Genomic DNA, 21,295 nt, shown 5'->3' on the forward strand with positions numbered 1-21,295 from the left:
CTTCATCAGAAGCTGACGGCAGCCAACCTTCAACTCCTTAAAAACCCTCCAAGTAAACACACCCACAAAAACCATTAACCCCATCCAGCCCAAAAGAATAAAAAATGCAATGGTACTTAGAATAAACCAGCAACCCTCCCTATCAGAACAGAAACAATCAAATATACACAAATACAAAATAGCAAAATAATTCGTGCGTTGATAGCATAATTTGTAACAATGTGATTGGTGTAAAATAAGCAACAATATATATAAAGACTATATATAAAGCTAAACCATTAGATCCCAAATCCCCACCCACAAAGTTAGTGAATGAATTATCCCATACCAATAAAAAAACAAATTAACATAAATATATCAGCCAAACCAAGAGCATTACCCACATAAACAACCCCAAAACAAAATGTATACAGGAGCATTAATTAATCCCACCATAATTATTAATAAAAACATGATAATTCCCATTCCCTATTCATCCCACCGTATGCTTCAGTGGTTCTCAACTGATGAATCCACTGCTGGTCTGGTTAATTCCTGCTTACTGAGATCCTTGATGGGCCAGCGCATAAATATCACTGCTACTTAATCTCTTTTAAAACCTTCGGCATTTGAAGAATTAATTTTCTTCTGCGTTCTTCTCGTTAGCACATTTTGAATAACAGGTCACTTCTAAAGGTAGCTTCTAAAATGTAATATTATTTCAAATTTCACTTTTCTCATTATTCAAAGTAGACTGAGCTTGCCCAAAAAAATAACTGGGATTGCTGGAATACTTTGTGGTTAGCACAGATTTGTTAGTTGCCATGAGTGAGAGAGAGACACAGCACACCCCACCCCTTATACTGATAATATTGATTTACGTCTTGGTACTCACTGGCATCTTTACTTGAACATTGATTCTGTCTGGGATATTACCATTTCCAGTCCTTATTGTTACCTGAGTTCTAATGTATGCCAGTCATCTCCTAATATAACCCTTACTCAGCCAAATCCCAGTCTCCCAGGAACCCTACCCAACACTGGTGTAACTATAGAGGAATCAGACCCTTCGATTGAGGGGGCCCTGGGTGAACAGGGTCTGCTTTCTCTATAGTTGAAAACTCCTGTCTTCAATCGCTTTCCTATCTGCAGGAGTGGGGGGTACAGAAAGGGGCTGGAAGGGGTCAGTGAGTGGGATGGAATTGCTGTGTGCGGGGCCCCTCTGAAGATTATTTTGCTGCAAGGGGGGCTCAGGCGCCGACTTGTTACACCACTGCTACCCAATAAAACATGCAGCAAATGTGAGAATTTTGCATAGCTATACTTTGCATTTGCTGCTGAGCACTTGGCATAAAGATCAACACCCTTATTATTCGGTGTATCATCTTGTGTGTCCTCCATTGAGATCTTGTTGTACATTTATTTAACAAGCAATACGACCTCCGGGTTTCATAAAGGGCAAGAAAAAAAAACATGGCCATCCTGTGACTCCATCACTGCTTCCTATTGATCCATGAAAGGGACATTAGATGGAAACTGATCAATATTTACCTAAGTTATGCACAATAGAAAAAAAAAGCAGCACACATGCCTACCGTCTGATTCACTTCCTCCTCAGATGTCTGGGTACTACTCACTAATATAATTATCTCATATCCTTGCAGCTACTAGCAACAACAACTCCCACAATCCCCCAGCTGTAATTATCTCCACCTCTCATTTATAGAACTTCACAATTAAAAAAATCCCACTCTGAGGAACAGAGGAATATATTGGCGCATTATAAATATGTTATCATAATAATAACCCCTTTATTCCAGATACACTAGTAGAACTCACATTACCTTGGGTTATGTGTATGGGCTGTACACCAAGCAATTAAGGGTAAAGCGGATTCAGGCTGTATTTCTGTGTTTCTAGGATGTCAACATTCCAGACCTCATCAAACAGCTGGACATACTGGGTGACAATGGGGTAAGCCTGATATGGATTTTGATATTGTTTTTACATATAGTAAGTCATTTCATTATTAAAACATTTTTGATTATTATACAGAACTAAAGAAAAATGTATGCAGAACTGCAGCTCAAGAGCAAAATGAAAAACTGTGGTTACTTAATGTTCACAGAGGCAGTTTAGCCTATACATGCTCATTGTACCTAGCACCAGTGCAGCAGTTCAGCCTGCTTTGATGTATTTTGTGCAGCTGTGCACAAGGTGTAAAGTGCACAGCACAGAGATGCAACGGAACCCGGAACAGTAGACTTGAGAATGTGTTTCTATAAGGGGTTTATTTATCAAAGGTCAAATCTTAGAGTTCTTTATACCTCGAATGAACTTGAATGAACTCACAACTCGAAAAGTTGTAAATTTCATGAAAAAAACTCGAATGGGAAGAAACTCAAATGAACGAGTTTGGGGTTAACAACCCGAAAACTCTATTGGATCAAGTTTTCTGCAGGGTAAAACTTGAATCAATCGAGTTTTTGGCAACGCCTTCCGAAAAAGCCTCGAACATCATGAAGGCTATTAACATAAAGGCTATAACATCAAGGAAGATTTGCCATTGATTTCAAATGTTGAGATAATATTTCGAATGTGAGATGCATCTGTGCACCAGACAGGATACTATTCACACATAGACAATGACTAAGAAACCAGCAACAATCAATGAACGTGGGCAATAAATTGCCTATTGTGTGGGTGCACGCTATTGATATGGTCTGCGTTGTGGGTAAAAAAAAAGGCTTTTTTTAAGCGTATGCACCTGGTGTTCAAGTGAAGTTGAGTTAGTAAATGATGCCTAACGTGTGTTAGCAAAATTAAAAAATAGCCATGAGAAAAATGTGAGCAATAATCAGTTATATTATTGATGTGCTTTCTCTTTTCCCTGCAGAATCTGAGAAATGAAGAACAAGTTGCCATTATACAAGCTAGCACAGTGTTGTCCCTGGCTGAAAAGGTAACACTTTGCTATTGGTCTAAAGACATGACACCTGCTCCTGCATATGTCTGTGTTACACTGGGCCTGACACTTTATCTGATACTCCATGCTGAGAAATTCATTCACTATACATCCAGTTTACTTCTCTTGTACTGTATACCTGAAACATGCCTTAGGCTTTATGTACTGTTTATATACATAAACTCATATGCATGTGTGCCCACACGTCTGCAATGTCTATAATACAGGTATGGGATCCGTTATCTAGAAACCCGTTATCCAGAAAGCTCCAAATGACTCCATTTTATCCAAATAATCCAGATTTTTTATAATGATTTCCTTTTTCTCTGTAATAATAAAACAGTACTTTGTACTTGATCCAAACTAAGATATAATCAACCCTTATTGAAAGCAGAACCAGACTATTGGGTTTATTTAATGTTACATGATTTTTTTAGTAGATTTAATGTATGAAGATCCAAATTACAGAAAGATTGATTATCTGGAAAACCCCAGGTCCCAAGCATTCTGAATAACAGGTCCCATGCCTGTACCAAGGTTTAATTAAAGGCAAAATTATTTATAAAAACAGGGTGAAACCCAGGGGAAAATGTGAGGATGGACACAAGTATTGTAAAGTATACACAAGTTGTGATTAGTAACAATAGGCATATACCTAATTTACTCTATATATATTCTTTTTTCATCTTGAGATGCAGGGTATCAATATACGAGAGGCATCATTTTAACTTAAAATTAAACTATTGTGGCCTTTTGTTTTGCACTTTGCACACAGCGTTCTATAACATAAATGACCCCTAATGTATGTAAGTAAGTGCCTTCTCTTATTTCTTATTGAAAATTATTATATATCTTGCCATCTTGTGGACATTTAGTGAATAGCAACCCAACCGCAAATGCGTCAAATAAAAGTAGGTAGTATGGCTATATTTTGCAAAGGAGGATTTAAAGCAATATTCTGTAGGTTAATATGTAAAACGTAAATACATCTAAAAGAAAAACAGTATAATATTCTTTACAAATATTGCTAATTTTGCTGCTCCTTGATAAGATGCCATATGTGATATTTTTGGCACAATTGGGGCAAAATTTTAAATTTTACAAACTTTTTACAAAAAAATGATTTGCTGCAATATCAACTATTAACTCAGTTGGTTCTTTATATTGATGAACCTTCTTGTCTTTTTGCCAGGAGTAAATGCACCACTGATAAACTTTAAAACTTTAAAATGACTCCTATTTTTCAAGAGTGCCACTATGAGCCGAAGGGTTCATTGAAGTTTTAATTATTTTTATTATTAGGGAAGTGACCACAAAGAAGGTTGATTGTGAGCAGGACCAGACCTGGGGTGGTCAGCTGCCTAGGATGCAACTTGAGGGGGATATGTTTGCCACCCGGACAGTATTTTAGCAGCCTATTCTGTAAAATACCAGCCAAGGCCAGTGCAGTTATTACAAATTTACTGGTAATATACTTGCCAGTAAATTTGTAAGACTCTTTCATTCAGCGGTCCCCATTATTTTTTACTTGTGAGCCCCATATTAAATGTAAAAAGAGCTGTAGAGCAACACAAGCATGAAAAAAGTTCCTGGGAAAGCCAAATAAGGGCTCTGATTGGCTATATAATAGAACCTATGTAGACTAGTAGCCTTCAGGAGGCTCTGTGTGGCAGTAAACCTAGTTTTTTTATGCAACCAATACCTGTCTCCAAACCAGGAATTCAAAAATAAGAACTTGCTTTGAGGCAACATTCAAGGGGTTGGTGAGCTCATGAGCCACTGGTTGGGGATCACTGCTCTAATTCTGCCCCTGATTCACCCCAATTTATGGTTAAACTTACCTTCTTTGATTGTTCAGAATCCGATTAATAAACATTATTGGCAAGCCCCTTTATATCATTGGTTCACCTTATCACTTTATTGGCCTGCCCCACCACTACTTTGACATACCATTCACATCATTGGCTTACCCTGGCTAGCATTTTATTTCTAATAAGGTGGCAACCCTAGGGGATGCAATTCAGGAGGGGATTCTCCAGTTCCTACCACTCCCTTTCTACATGGAGGACTAGGAATGGAGGGATCTAGCGTGAATGGTGATACCTGTGAACTACATGATGAGGGTGGCTTTGTATCTGGCAGCAGCAGGTGGTGTCCAGAGGCAAAGGCTGGCTTTGGGCTACCTTGGGCATCCCTTGATGTATATAGTGCCAAGTGTTACAGGTGTCATGAGACATAACAAAGGGCTCCTGGAAACTGCCCTTGGCCTGGGGCCCTCTAGGACATCCTCTGGTCTCTGACTGCATGATGCAGACTTTAAACAGGATTCACGCAGCACATGCAGCCTGGATAGACATAATTCAGTCTTGACCCATTAAGAAAATACTACAGATGAATAAATATTTCCTATATTATGAAAATAATTTTACATGTTTCATTTAGTCAGGTTATTCCTTATTCCATGGGCCATATTATATAGAGCCTTCTCTAGCACTAGCATTAGAAATGTGTTTATATTAAAGAGAATAAAGATACAGCTGCAATAACAAATTGGGGACATGAGCGAAAAACAGCTACTGTAAAGAGTAATTTTGCTTTTAAACAGGAAAAAGTCAGGCCATTATTTTCTATATCCCAAAAAAACCCAACTAAATTCATACGGCAGCTGTATTTCACTTTTTGTCTCTTGTTTTCATGTGATTGCGGTAGCACATTTGATCCACCTTTACGTTAAGTTTTCATATGTTTTAGGATAGCCAATTGTAAGCAACTTCATTTGGTCTTAATTATTTATATTTTTTTAAATTATTTGCCTCCCTCTTCTGACTCCTTCCAGCTTTTAAATGGGGGTCACTGACCCCATCTAAAAACAAATGCTCTGTAAGGCTACAAATGTATTATTATCGCTACTTTTTATTACTCATCTTTTTATTCAGGCCCTCTCCTATTCATATTCCAGTCTCTTATTCAAATCAGTATATGATTGCTGGGGTAATTTGGGCCCTAGCAACCAGATTGCTGAAATTGCAAACTGGAGAGCTGCTGAAATAATAAAACATGAAAACCAATTGCAAATTGTCTCAGAATATCACTCTCTACGTCATACTAAAAGTCAACTCAAAGGGGACTACTATGAAATAGTACCATGCTTACCAAATTAGCCACTGCAACAGTTTCATAAAGTGCTCTGCTATAGGTTTGTGTTCTTTTTACTGACTTCCTATATCATATTTATCAGACAGGCATAGGGCCCTTAACAAACAGTGGTAGGCAGGTCAATGTTGAGTTCTAAACCTACTAATATACCGTGTATTCCTCAGTGGCCTTAAAATTATTATTAATGTTGAACAGCAAACTTATGATTACAATTACTTCATCATTTATTTTCTCCTTCCCAGTGGATCCAACAGATAGAAGGGGCTGAAGCTGCTCTGCATCGGAAGATGATGGAATTAGAGAGTGACATGGTAATTACAGTCCCAGATGGCCATTATCGTTTTGTATCTGTAAACTGGATACCAACTGGATACCAAAAACCTACATCCAATGAATAATTCTGCAATTCTGTGCATACATGTTGCATAGAAGCCAGATTATTAAAATGTAGAAGGTCCTGGGCTGGATGAAAACATGGGAAATCCATTTTCTAGAATATGACGAGGGGTTGTTATTTATGGTATGACTCACCCTACTGTGCCTAATTGTTTCGTCTGTTTATCATCCCAGGAGCAGTTCTGCAAGTTGAAAGGCTATTTAGAGGAAGAGCTAGATTACAGAAAGCAAGCCTTGGATCAGGCCTACATGGTATGTGCATGTGTACAGATGAATAACGTATTAATAATGTCAGCTAATCTATGTTTTTTTCCAATTGGTAATAATATAGATGTGTCATATAAGAATGATAAATAAGAGGTCCTGCTTATCTTTTTTGGACTGCTCCCAGAGAATCCAAGAGCTGGAGGCCACCCTGTACAATGCATTGCAGCAAGACACAGCGATCAAGTTCGGAGAGCTACTAAATGACAAGCAACAGGATGAGCTCAGAATGGCAGTAGAGAAACTGCGGAGGCAAATGTTGAGGAAGAGCCGGGAGTTTGACGGTCAAATCCTCCAGGAGAGAATGGAGCTACTCCACCAAGCGCACCAGGTAAGGCTTACGTCCTCATAACAGGATTGTGTCATGAAATTTCAGAAACTGGTGACCACTTGTGGTGAAAGGCATAGTTCATTTGACACAAGCTCCATGGATTCTGAACTCATGGAACAAATGAATCGGAGAGTTCTTATAGACTTGTAAAAAAGGCAATTACCAGTGGGAGAGAATAGAGTTATCACTCCACAGCAAAGATGAACAAAGAACTGTTTTTACAGCCAACCAGGTGGCTCTGCCTCAAGGCCAGGGTATTAGTGACCAAGGGTAGCTTGAGAACAGAATCCATCCAAGTCAGGGGGGTTCATGTGGGAATCTGCATAAACAAAGTCTTGAGTATTACTATGTGGCAGTAGTAAGCAAGTATAAAGCAATCCTCAGCTTACTGGCCTGTTTTAGTAGGTAGCAAGGTTATTCTGAGCTTTGATTTGCTTGCATACAGGGAATATTACACAGTGATATCATTTGTTCACATGACTCACAAACTTGGTTATTATAGCAAATAATGTTGTAAAATATGGGGATATTAGAAGTCACCTTAGAGTTGGGTGCTTTCATACAGGTTATGGAACTGATTACATCACTTAACACTGCTTATATTTATATAATTTACAGGATATTTATGGTTTATGGTTCCAAGAAATGTGCTGATGAAGGGGGATTGAAAGAATCACTGGCATGCTACAAAAAATATATTTGTATAACTCCAAACACACATCAATGGCAAAAACATTGGCATTTTTTCTCATTTAGAGTGTTCTGCATTCCTACACACCTACAATTTTCAGAACACAGGATCCTATTTACAGAATGGAGACTGACTGGCAAAATAGCCACTCATTACCTATATGATACAGTACTCAGACCCACTTATTTAATGTACAACAGCAGTACAACAGATTTACCTGTTTCAATCCCTCATATTCTGGAGATAAACAGCTCTTGCTCTTCCATGGTTTTTCCATTTACTTCCCCTTCTCATTTGGCCTGACTGAGAGATTTATGTTTAAGTAGATATACAGTGCAGCTTTGCATGTTCTACAAGTACTATTGCTGATATTTTCTTTCATTTCCAGAGGATACGGGATCTGGAGGATAAAACCGATATTCAGAAGAGACAGATTAAAGATTTAGAGGAAAAGGTTTGTTGTAAAAGTGAATGCATTTTATTCCTGCAAGATAATCTGTCTTAAATAGGCGTTCAATGCTTGCTGTAGAGATTTCACGGTGGGACCTGCCATTTGTTCCCAAAAAGATAAAAAATAAGCTGCAAGTCTTAACTATTTCCTGGCTGCTCTCGTTATATATCCAATTTACCAATTCCACCTCCAAACCACTTCACGTCAAAGAAATGTTGCCTTGTGAGGGTGTGGAGGTTTATTTTGTATAGGAGCACAATATAGGGACAGATGTAACTGATGGGGAGGCAGATATTATTGGTGGCAGCAGGCAGGGCAGCCAGTGGAGACGAGGGCCCTTGAAGTCCAGCAGCAGAATTTATATTTTTTATACCCCTGGCACAAGTCAAGCACAGACGCATGAACAAGTCAAGGACAGACGCATGGGATCATGTAAAATTATTTTCAGTTTTGCCTTTAGCTGGGATTAGAATAAAACAGAACCTGGAGAAGGGTCAGCACAGGAATTACAGTAGGGTTTGGGGTTATAATATACTATGCACGGTGTTCGCTTCTTCTGTATTTTTCTTTTTTCTGGATTTCTTCTCCTTTTCCACTGCCCAGCAGTCCCTTCACAGTCTGTTCTGCTTCTTCCACATGTTCTTATTTTATGTGATTTTCTGCCTTTTTTACTTCCCCCTTCAGTTTTTCCTTTTTCTCTTCCTTTCATATTTATCCTCTCATATTTCTTCTTTTTTTCAGTCTCCTACCATGCCTTTCCTCCTCATATACTTCTCTCGTAATTGAATTTTATTGCCTATCCCTCCTTTCCTTTTTTCCTATCGTTCCATCCCTTCTCTGTTCTGCTTCTACCTGCACACTCTCTCTCATATTTAGCTTTCTGCTGAATTAAAGAAACACTCACCCATGTCAATATTTGAGCAATACAATCCCCAGGTTCCAATAGGCTAGAAAGGTTGCTGCTTACTCTTATTTATGGTAGTTAGCAGCAACCTTTCTGCCTAAACCACACTTTAGATAGCTGAGTCTGTATTTATGGACTGCTGTAATCCAACAATATAAAAAAGAGTGGATATTGGGTTCTCCCAGACCTGTAGCTGAAAATGATAACTGGCCTATACCTTGAACACTTTTACAATCTTACAATATTTAACAAAAAAAAAAATATATATATATTTATATATATATATCTATATATATTTCTGGTTTAGCAGAGAAATACAGTATGACTTTCCTGTTAAATAAATTTTGAAAGATTTTTACATTGTGTAAGTAAGTAAGGAAGGAAGGGGAAAACGAAAGAATTGTATAATGTGAATCTGCCAGGAAACAATTCTAAAGTTATTGGATATTAGTTTTACTGTAGTTTTTAATTAGAAAGATGATTTCTGAGATCCTGTTATTGGCACAAAGTTAGACAATTTATTGTAATTCTGAGTATTGGTTGGCACACAGTGCTTATCTATCTTATTCTCTTTCCTCTGCAGTTTCTTTTTCTATTCTTGTTCTTCTCTCTCGCCTTTATTCTTTGGCCTTGATGTTCCCACTTGACCAGGTAAGTGCTGTGTTTTGCTCCTGTCTCACCATTTATCCTGTGCCTGTTGGTAAAATATCTGGGACAGGTCCTGCCTCTTCTCATACACACCAATAACAGTTGTTCCATCACAAAAACAAAGCCTTCCACTAGATCGTACTCACAAAGCCTTAATTTCAAGTTAAATATTCTCTTAAATATCTTGCTACTGAGCAGTCGGACAAACCGTATGCAACAATATATATTATGGGGCAGATTGGCTTGACACAATCTCAGAGGATCTCCTAGTGGATCCAGTCTAGGAGAATTCCCATTACCCCTTTTTTTATTTCCACCATAAGCTTATACATTTATACATATAACCTTTATAGCGTTTGACACTGTCTTCATTTAATTGAGATTAGGCCCTGGATGTCAGGTTCCTGGCCCTATGAGGCTTGATTTACTAACATAAGAAAACTATTTTCAGTTTTTCTTGCCAGGGGAAAATGTATACAATGTATAATTTATAGAAGTAATAATGTGTAATTTATAGAGTATTATACTCATTGAGTACATATTTCCCCATAAGATTCCATTGTAAGTATAGAAAAAATATCTCATGCTTTTTTTCAGCTAGGGGTTGTAATGGCTTTCTTTGGCCACCTCAGTCAAACAATTTTGCTTTTGTGTTTGATATCTATGAATCATACAATGATGCAAATTCATAAATAAAATTCTGACTCATGAAAGAACAATGCATATCTAAGCAAAATATAGATTACTTGCACATTTGCAATGGTTAATAAAGTTATTTGTAAAAGTAATTGCTATTGATAAGGCAAAACTTTAAAACCACTGAAAATCTTTAAAGCATGTATATATATATATTCAAATACAAGAGGTCCTCTGCACTCAACCCATTATCAATATATTTAAGACATTGAGAGATTATGTGCATACTGCTACTGAAAAATGCCTTACCCTTTAAACAACACAGGGATTGTTTGTCCATATATTGCAATATATTTAAGATGGCCAACTACGTCAAAGTCATCCCATATCTGGCCAGTCCTACGATTAATTTTCATCTGATTCATTAAGAATTCAATTGCTTAATTATATATTTTACAAAGGGACTAAGTTTTACCTGCAACTTACTAGCTACTTTCAAAGTAAAACTCCCAAACTTGGCTGCCCTTTTATTAGACACCAGTGGGATCACCTGACTATAGCTGGGAAGGGTGGGAGCTACAACATGGAGCTGGTCACTGCTCCTGTAGAACTATAACAAATATATATTGTATTGTTTTATCCTGAAGATCAATATATCATCCATGTAAGAAAAAGCAATTGTTGCAGCGAGAAATGTGTGCATACAGACAATATCTAATGGGCTACGATGAAATACAAGACAACTATGGGTACAGCACTGAGCAGATGATAACACACTTGCCTTGTCTGTTGCAGAGTGCTAGACAACATGGATGAACCCCTTGCAAGTAGACAAATGCTTCCATAGTTGCAGAGAGGGGAACCGTGTTTACACTTGTGCTGAATGTGCTGACTGACAAAGCTCTGACTGCTCGGCCTTTTATTTAAAGCCATTGCTCCTGATCTTCTACTTGACAGCGCCGTGTTGGTCCTGTGCAAATCTCCAGTATATGCTGCATTCAGTGACGTCACAAGCACTGATTCTAAAGGAGGCAACGTAAATCAAGTCCTTCTAAACACGCCAGTGGGACAATAGGAATATGCGTCTTGGGCAAAGAACCAAAGTTACAGAGAAACAATCTATTCCCTGCTGTGCAGGGGGAAACTTTTAGTGGAAGACTTTATACATCCAATGACATTAAAAAGAACACACAAAAAATCTTCAATGGACAAAGCCGGAGACAGATCCACAGCCCCACAGAGGTTATTTACAATAAAATCTTGAATTCGTACCGTCTGGTTTACTTAGTACAGGGATGGTGTTTGTTTTAACTCAGGAACAGAAACAGTCTCAATGTATTGTGGCAGTAAAATTCTTATCATTAACTTTCCCTTTGCTCTTTAAGGTGAAGTTCAAAGAGTGTTTAGCATTATTCGGCGGTTATCTCTATATTTCATGTGCAGTTTCTACTTCAACCTGTTGAATTTCTGGGGTTGCAAAACAATGAGGTTCAGTTTAGTTATCCTCTGTAAGTTTGCAATAACTGATTTTTGTTATTACACTGAATGTTATTTTTATGGGCACAGTAAACTGAATTGCAGTTTTTTGTATAATTTGTAGAAGAAGCAAACTTTGTTTTGATGTCACACAGCAACCATGGCGCAGCATGCCCCACTATATATTTCTAATGAAAAATGTGTCATAATTATCTGTTTAACTGAAATGATTTGACGAGGCATGGGGAGCCACCTGAGCCAATAGCCTAGATCGAGTTTGCTCCATCTGCATGTTATTGTTCTGCTATTAGACACAAATAAACCTGGTTATTAATAGGCAATCCCCTGTTAAAGGACATGGAAAGTCAGATTCACTGGGTGCCAATATGTTAGGAACCCCGCTGGTAAATTCAATTTTGCCAATGAGTTTTTCTTTATCTTATATTATCTAATGTCCCATCCCAGTCTAGTTGCTGCATCTTATTGGAAGCTAGACAGTTACTGTAGAGTGTAGACAAATAACTTAGATTACTTGCAGCAACATATAGGTATAAAGTTATTCTATAGGTTTAGTTACCTACAGTACCCAGTTAGCAGGAATCCTTTACTTGTCATCTATTCAAAAGCAAACATCTGATTGGTTGCTGTGGATAACAGCCTTGGGCAATATTTGTGTCTCTTATTACATTCCCCAGAGAGTTTTAGGTGAGTGTCCCCTTGGTGTTTGAGAAAATAGCATTAATATTTTAAGAAGAAACCATAACTCCATGTGGATCCGCATGGTGAAGTACATGAAAGTGATATGATATGAATTTCTCACTGGGCACGTATCATATGGTGGCCCTAAATGAACCAGATGTTTGGGTTTGAAATCTACAGCTAACAATGGCAATTTAGTATCTGTAGTGCCTTATGCAGAAAAACAGAGCCCAATATGACTGTGCTATGGGGGGCAGTGTTTGTGGTTATTTGATGCTGAGTTATAGAGAAAGGTTTAGGCTGCTAAGATCAGTTGCCTGGTTGGAGACATATAGCACTGTAGGTTTATCACTGATTAGCACTTATTTGTCTCATGCTGAGGAAGTAGATTTCTTCTGCTCACCATGTATAACTTTGACTTCCAATCATGTTCCGCAGTTTCTGGAGACAGTCCATTGAATCCTTAGTAATGTTCCTTCTAAAGGTTTACACACTAGTGATAGGTGGGTAATCCAGTGATCGGAGGTTTCAGGCTGAGAATCGTAGACACTTGGGCAGGATGTGGATCAAATTTAATTCAGGTCCCCTCCATGATGGTTATGGACTGGCACCAACCCTCTCCCTGCAGGTGAAGATGGTCAGTGAGTTGGCAAGAAATGGTTCAGGGTCAGGTAAAGGATGGACAGTTTTGGACCCACCTCTCACTATTGCACTCTTTTAACAAACTATTTTTCTTTTGTGGAGCCTTTTAGAATGGGAGTGTATGAACAAGAAATTAAGGAGGTAATTACATTTCCTGCAGCTACCACCCACTTTTAGTCAGAGAATTAGCCACAATTAGGCACAGTAGGTGAGAAGTGGCACAAGGTCTCCAAATAGTAAGTGATTACTCGCCACATAAAGGAAGAGGCCCAGGTGCACCGAGTCCTCAGCATGGGGAGCAGACAAACCCAAAAATTCTCTGGAGCAGGCACTCAATACAGGCAGTTGAATCAAAGACACAATAAACTGTTTCACTTTGATTGTTTCACGGCCTGGTGGAAGCTTGCCTTTATTGAATGCCTGCTCCAAGGAATGTTCAGATTGCCGTAAATGCCTTCTACATGTTGCACCAATATGTTTTCCCTGGCAGCATGCAGAATGGGTGTGCCACCTACTGCCCTAATTCAGTACTGGCCTCTGGAATAGGAGCAAATCCTGGGCTGCAAGATATCGAGAAAACCATAACTAAGCAATTCCAACAATAAACTTTTATAGGCTGGCTCCTTTGTTTTGTTTAAAATGTTAGAATTATTTTAACAGACAATTACCTATTTATTGTAAGTAAGCTCCACCCAAATAATGACATTTTTTTTTTAACTTTTCATAATGAAAGCTTATTTAATTCTAAGCAACTTTCCAGTAGACTTTAATTCAGAAGGGTCAGTTTAAAACTGAAATGTTGTTGTATCTGTCCCTTTCTATTCTCTGCACTGCTGATTCTGGCTCTTGAAACAAAGCACAGGAATCCGGTCAAGACTTCTCTTTTCGCAATGCCTTCTGTGATTTAGAGACTTGTGAAAAAGCACTCAAGACATGGTGGAAATTGGAGTCTAGCCTGAAGGGACCATCCTACTTTAAATATCAATAATATTTTTTTTTTAAATGCTTTAAATAATTGACATTGTTTAGGGAATCTTTAGTTGTTGGGAATTGGAATACCCCTTTTACAAAAAAACAACATCAGTTTATATTGGGGGATTTAGGCTTACTCATGTTTTTCTTCATCATCATTTTTCTTATCTCAACACAATACCATTTCTGGCTGCCACCAGATCCCTAAACCTGACAAAATATTCCGGCACTTATACCCCCTTAACAAGGCTGCCTTTACTTAACATTAATGTGACGCTATAGAGTGTTCTTTGTGACGTTATTATGCACCCTCTCTCTATTTATCCCTTGTACATATTAATATCTCTAAACCTTCATTTTTTGGTTCCCAATGAGTGTGGAGGGCACAGCGGATTTCAGGATTTTGCATGATGGTGCCTTTCACAGAGGGAACGTACCTAAAATGATATGGAAGCAATAAAGAGAAAGATTGTACAGTGTATAAATGTTGCTTACTGTTTTACTGTAACATATAATGGTCTTTTTTTACTGTTAATGGGTGATTTTGCTTATACACTAGAAATGTCCAGTCTCAAACTTACAACTGTCTATTCCCACTTCTCACTATGATTTGCATTTACAGGTATGGGAACTGTTATCCAGAATTCCGGGGTTTTCCAAATAATCGCTTAATTTGGTTCCTCATACCTTAAGTCGACTTAACATTTATTTAAACATTGAATAAACCCACTAAGCTGGTTGCTTCCAATAAGGATTAATGATATCTCAGTTTGGCACTGTTTCATTATTACAGAGAAAAAGGAAATTTGAATTATATGGATAAAACGGAGTCTATGGGAGATGGTCTGCCCATAATTTAGTGATTTCTGGATAACAGGTTTCCAGATGACGGATCCCATACCTGTAGTTGTTATACTGTAATTCACTATAGCTCCAGAGCTGATTTGCTGTCTAAGGAATGGATTCACTAAAGGTTGATAGATGGGGCTGAGGTCACAGTTTTGTTGCTCTCTCCATATCCCGTTGTGTCGTACTTGATGGCTACAGTGTTTTGACCAGGACACGAGATTGGCAAATAAAAATGCCTTTCTCCTATGTTGCAAATCATTGCTAAGAAAATATCGGGTATTCTCAATCAAGCTGTACAACAGAAAGTCTTACAAGTGGAGCTTCCATGCAATAGAAAGAAGAATTCTGGCATCATTATCCCTTTAAAGCATAACAAGGATTAGAGTCTAAAGAAGCTGTAACCATTAAAGTGCATTTTTGTCTTGGAAAACAAAAGCAGTATTATTACACCATCCAAAGCTATGACACATACATACAACAGACTGTTCCTTTGATGATATAACCCTGTGGTGCTGAATAGCCATGCTCCCAATATGCTGTTCTGAACCCCGGGCAAGGGTAAATATCTGTCTGTCTGTCTCTGCATTTTGACTCCTCCAACCTGTTATCTATATCATATCAATATGCACACCATTGGTGCCACATTATTTAATACTGCCGGCTAATGTACACTTCTGGCGACAGAACAAAGACTGTAAATAAATGATGTTAGTACTGTATATAGTAGGATGTTTCAGCTTACAAAAGTTAACTTCCTATGGATAATAAGACTGAAATGCTCATTAAACTGTACAGTTTGATTTTGTACCATGTTTCTGGCTAGAAGTCATTTACATCTGTTTGAATCTCTACCTATTGGTTAATGCTAATGTTAATTGTTTTTTTGTAATTTTTATACAAGCTGATGGGAATTTGGTATCCTATGGGGTGCTGTAATAACTATTCCGCTCTTCCACTGCATAAATGCATATACACATACCCACTGGATAAACACGAGAGAGTTTTTAAAGGGAAAATATACACAAGCTCATTCAGTTGGGCTTACTGTATGTAAAAAGATGCATAAACACTATCATAACTTCCAAAAAGAAATATAAATGCATTTTTTTATTTATGCAGACATGCCCGATGCCACAGGATAGTATGGCGTATATTTATCAAAAAGTTAAGTTAGAGATAGCCACAGTCCTCTAGAGTGAAATTCCGCCACTCTCCATTCCTTTCTATGGAACTTTCACCCATTGATAAATATCCCATAGAAAAGAACAGAGAGTAGCGGAATTTCACTCTAGTAGACTGTGGTGATCTCTATCTTCACTCTTTGATAAATAAACCCCTATGTATCTGTACTTGTTGGGACCAGTATCCTACTCCCATAGGCTCACAGTGTCACTCAACCCCATCCTAACAGATCTGGGGTTTTGAAGGCTTCAGATACTGTTATTTGCCTTCCTCTGAATCAGCTAGCAGTCAGGCAGGTTTTGTGTCTTTATTTTTTTAAACTAGATTATTAGGTTATCATGTACAACATATGTTCCTATATTATGACACTCATTATAACAAGGCTGCAAAGGAAACAAATACATAAAACACATTTGTAATATGCCAGGAAGCATTCTAGATCAATGCACCAAAATCCGGCCCATGGGTCATGAGCCTTAAAGGAAAACTATACCCTCAAAATGAATACTTAAGTTGCTTATTAAAGAATCTTATCAAACTGGAATGTATATTTAAAGGGGACCTGTCACCCAAAAAAAATATTCAAAATCCTATTTTATCACATTAGTCACACAAAATGAACTTTAATTACACAATATAAATTATTTGAATCTTGTTTCCTTCAGTCTGGGAATTCATAATTCTAGCAAGCAGGCAGGAGCCATTTTGTGGACACTTATTAAGGCAAGCCTTGTATCATTTCAGAATCTTGTTTGTGCACCAGATTGAGGGACTCGATGTCCATCCCCATGCCCTGGCTATACAATTAAACAGTGAAAATAACAGGGCAATATATGGATGGCATGTAGGAAGTGCTTATTGGAAAGTGGAAGAAATTACCTGCCCTGCCTCTATGCCTATGGCATAGAGGAGGGGCAGACAATATTTGATTGACAGCTGAGATTTTTAAATGTGCTTACAACAGCTATGAGTGCTTTAATAAAAAAATAGAAATTTAATTTCATGTTTAATTTGAAAAGGACTTTTATTATACAGCTTTTTGTGTCTGGGTGACAGGTCCACTTTAAGTAAATATTTTCCTTTTACATCTCTTGCCTTGAACCACCATTTCGTGATGGTCTGTGTGCTGCCTCAGAGATCACCTGACCAGAAATACTACAACTCTAACTGTAACAGGAAGAAGTGAGGAAGCAAAAGACACAACTCTGTTAATTGGCTCATGTGACCTAACATGTATGGTTTGTTTGGTTTGTTTGTGTGCACTGTCAATGTTACGATCCCAGGGGGCGGCCCTTTTTTTTTTAAATGGCAGTTTTCTTTTTATGATTACCCAATGGCACATACTACTAAAAAAGTATATTATTATAAAAAACAGTTTATTTGCATGAAGCAGAATTTTACATATGAGCTGTTTTATGCAATATCTTTTTATAGACATTGTTTGAGGGGTATAGTTTTCCTTTAAAGGTGATCTTAACCCACCAAAAACAAATGTAAAGCCACAGAGCGTTCACTTCCAATCGCTTTTGCAATTTAAATTGATCACATACATTATCTATTTTTTTAAGATATGAGCTTTTGGTGATAAACAGGGGTCCAATGTCATTCATGGCTCTCTACAGAATAGTATAGTGAATAATCTCTAATATAAACCAAAAGATATTTTGCTGGGAAATAGTTTATTTGTAAGAGCTGGATAAACAAACTTTCAATGTAAAAAAAAAAAGTGAAAGTGAAATCTGAGCTGGTTATTGATGGTTGCAGGACTGCACCCTGATCCCATCGAGGCAAAGCTGAGGTTTAATATTCAGATCTAAATATGTCTCTTTGCTTGGCCAGATTGACTGATTGTGAACTAGGATATTGCATCCAGGCAAATTTATACGTATTCCTTATTATCCTTCCTTTACACTGCCTTTCAAACAATTCAGTTCTGTAGTTTAATAGCATTAGTACACTTAGTATTCCTGACATTTCCTCCCCTTCCCTATTCACAGTTCCCATGACAATCGGCTGGGGATCTCAGAGGCACAAACAGGGTAGAACGGCTACAAACGGATATGCAGAGACTTATCACCTTTTAACTGTTATCCTTGAAAACTTGTTTTCTCATGGCTTTATGGTAAGGCTAATGCAATTTAAGCTGGCTGCCACTAGAGGCCATCAAACCTCATTGTAACGTTAACATTCTAGGGCTGGGCCCTCTGGAAATGCCAAGCTCTGAAAAAATCTCAGTCTCAAATATTCCTTTTTGGTGTTCACAGCAATAAACAGTTATAGCTTCATAAAAAGATATTTTAGACCAGCAGCCGACACCTCCAATGTGATGTGCTCTCTAACTACAGGGTGCTATTCCCTCTTCAACAAGATCTAATAGTACAAGTCAGATTATTAAAACATATATATATGAGAGCAAGAGCGAAGAGAAGAGAGAGAGAGAGAGAGAGAGAGAGAGAGAGAGAGAGAGAGAGAGAGAGAAGTGTATTTGGGTGGGCAATGCATCATGGATGCTTTATATGACAGGATCAAGGGTAAGCTAGCATGTATGTCATGTTAAATTCATAACGCAAGAGTGGATTTTATGAATAAAATAGTCATGATATGACCTTGCTTCTGTCTCATAGTCGCTCACTGTAACAGCTCATTATCCTGCTTCCTCCTGTTTGCATTTATTTTAACACCACCATTAAAACCCCCAAAAATCTGCTCTCTCCCCAATATGGCAGAGCTGATGTCAAAGGGTTAAATAAAGCACCCAAGTACCCAAGATATAGCAACTGATGGAACCTTATGGCGGTTAATATGATATTTATTCAATTATCTTTGTGTCTCGACCAGTAGATGAGTCTGCAGGCTTCCTTCTTCTAATCCAATCTACCTGCTTTGTGCTAATTTAGATGAAAAATGAGATAAGGAAAATACTGGTTACAGCTGCATAGCAGAGCGGTTGTGCCATGTCTCAATAATTTGAAATAAAAAAAAATAACAAAAGTTAAAAATTAATATAATCAATTTCAATATGGTAATATAACTTTGGTAAAACAAGTCAACCTGTAGACATTTGGGGGGCCTGAAAAATTTGCTGTGCTGTGGGGCCCAGTAATATCTAGTTACACCATTGGTTGTGCCCATTCCCCCCCATACATTGCACAGGTACGGGACCTGTTATGCAGAATGCTTGGGACCTGGTGGGACATTCACTAAGAATCGTAGTTGCGCTTCGCTGCACTTCGCCAGGCGTATTTTTGCCAGCGCTCCGCAAATTCACTAAAATCTGAAGTTGCGCTCAGGGGTAGCGTAAGGTTGCGAAGTTGCGCTAGCGTTGATTCGCCAAGCAAAGCGAAGTTACGCTAGCGATGGTTAATTTGCATACGGCCCAAATTTCTATTTCAATGGAAGTATTTGTAGCAGCCCTACACAAGCCTGGGAAACCTTCAAAACATCAAATAAAATTTTTATTTTGCCCTACACATGTGCCCACTGTATAGTTAAGTTGTCATGAGTTAGGAAATGTAGGGGGGAAGGAGGGGAGCCCCAAAACATTTTTTGATCTTTTTCAGCCTACCACCCATAATAAAGAAAAAACGCCAGCGTTTTTTGGGACTTAGAAAATTTTTTAAATTTTTTTGAAGCAATCCCTATCTACTCTATTGCGCTTCGCCTGGACTGAGGTGGCGAAGGAAGTCTGGCGTAAAAGGTAGCGTTCAGAACAATGCGCGCGTTAGTGAATTTGCGTAGTTATGTCCATTGCGCAAATTCGCCAGGCATAAGGGTGCGAAGTTACACTAGCGAAGTTACGCCAGCGTCCGTTAGTGAATTTGCGAAGTAACGCAAATGCCCAACGCTAACGAATTCACGCTAGCGTTAGGCGCTTCAGCACTTAGTGAATTTGCCCCCTGGTGTTTCCCGGATAATGAATCTTTCCATGATTTGGACCTTCATGCCTTAAGTCTACTAGAAAATCATGTAAACATTAAATAAACCCAATAGGCTGGTTTTGCTTCCAATAAGGATTCATTTTGGGATCAAGTACAAGGTACTGTTTTATTATTACAGAGAAAAAAGGAAACCATTTTTAAAGATTTGGATTATTTGGATAAAATGAAGTCTATAGGAGACGGCCTTTCTGTAATTTTTGTATAATGCAGCAAAATAAAGATATGAAGGAAAGATGCAAACTATCTTTGAAATCTTCATGATATTAAAAGTTCATTGTATGGTGAACTGCCAATTTATAACTAGCTAGCCAGTTGGGTTGAACACCAGAGAGTTTGCTGAAAAGTGTCCTGTCCCTTTGCTAACTTACACAACCAAATGGCCGAGGCCTAGGCTTCTAGGTGACGTAATAATTAGAGCATAATTCATTTGATTGGCCTTCATACAGGAAAACCATTTATTGTGGGAAACAGGACACACAATTGAAGATTGTGCTAAACAAAAGCTGCACCATGTTTATTGGGCTGATGCCTGATAGAGCAGCTCCAGGTTGTGAGCAGAATCATGACGTTCTATTCAAGCATTTCTGCTTTTGATACTGTACAGGCCTGTGCACTGATATGGCAATATAATGGACAGCACAGAAACAAGAGATATTTGTTACAATTGTTCTCTCCCATCTGTATTCTCTATAGCAAATACCGACCCAAAAACAGGTGTGAAAGCCCCAAAATATCACACAACAGACAGACAGTAGGTGGTTCACCTTTAAGTTACATTTTATTATGTTATAGAATGGTTAATACTAAGCAACTTTTCAATGTGTCTTAATTTTTTCTTTTTTTATAGTTTTTTTAATTTTTTTCCTTTTTCTGACCCTTTCCATGTTTCAAATGACTTTCATTGACCTCACCTTAAAACAAATGCCATAAGGCTACAAATGTATTTTTATTGCTAGTTTTTATTACCCGTCTTTCTATCGAGGCCTCTCCTATCCATATACAGTATCCGTTTCTTATTCCAATCAGTGCATGGTTGTTTAAGGATCTCGTCAGTAGGATCGATCAGACGATTTTGACAGCACCTTCAGATTTCACAGCGCCTACCCCTGGAATGGG

The 21,295-nt window shown here is 38.1% G+C and overlaps 1 protein-coding gene across 2 annotated transcripts in view; it reads left to right on the forward strand.

The window, feature by feature from the left end:
- jakmip2.L (janus kinase and microtubule interacting protein 2 L homeolog) overlaps window positions 1–11,692 on the forward strand; it is a 70,131-nt gene extending 58,439 nt beyond the window's left edge. Inside the window, exons 16-23 of one of the 2 annotated variants that reach the window (XM_018252184.2) lie at window positions 1,900–1,953; window positions 2,876–2,941; window positions 6,343–6,411; window positions 6,671–6,748; window positions 6,888–7,091; window positions 8,171–8,236; window positions 9,721–9,788; window positions 11,217–11,692. In XM_018252184.2, the coding sequence (XP_018107673.1) occupies window positions 1,900–1,953; window positions 2,876–2,941; window positions 6,343–6,411; window positions 6,671–6,748; window positions 6,888–7,091; window positions 8,171–8,236; window positions 9,721–9,771 (588 nt within the window). In that variant the 3' untranslated portion in view covers window positions 9,772–9,788; window positions 11,217–11,692. The remainder of the gene's footprint in view (window positions 1–1,899; window positions 1,954–2,875; window positions 2,942–6,342; window positions 6,412–6,670; window positions 6,749–6,887; window positions 7,092–8,170; window positions 8,237–9,720; window positions 9,789–11,216) is intronic. The other variant, XM_018252185.2, reaches the window with a different exon arrangement.
- Window positions 11,693–21,295: the final 9,603 nt, after the last annotated feature.

The sequence above is a fragment of the Xenopus laevis genome, chromosome 3L (genome assembly GCF_017654675.1).
Source record: "Xenopus laevis strain J_2021 chromosome 3L, Xenopus_laevis_v10.1, whole genome shotgun sequence".
NCBI classification, from domain to species: Eukaryota; Metazoa; Chordata; class Amphibia; order Anura; family Pipidae; genus Xenopus; species Xenopus laevis.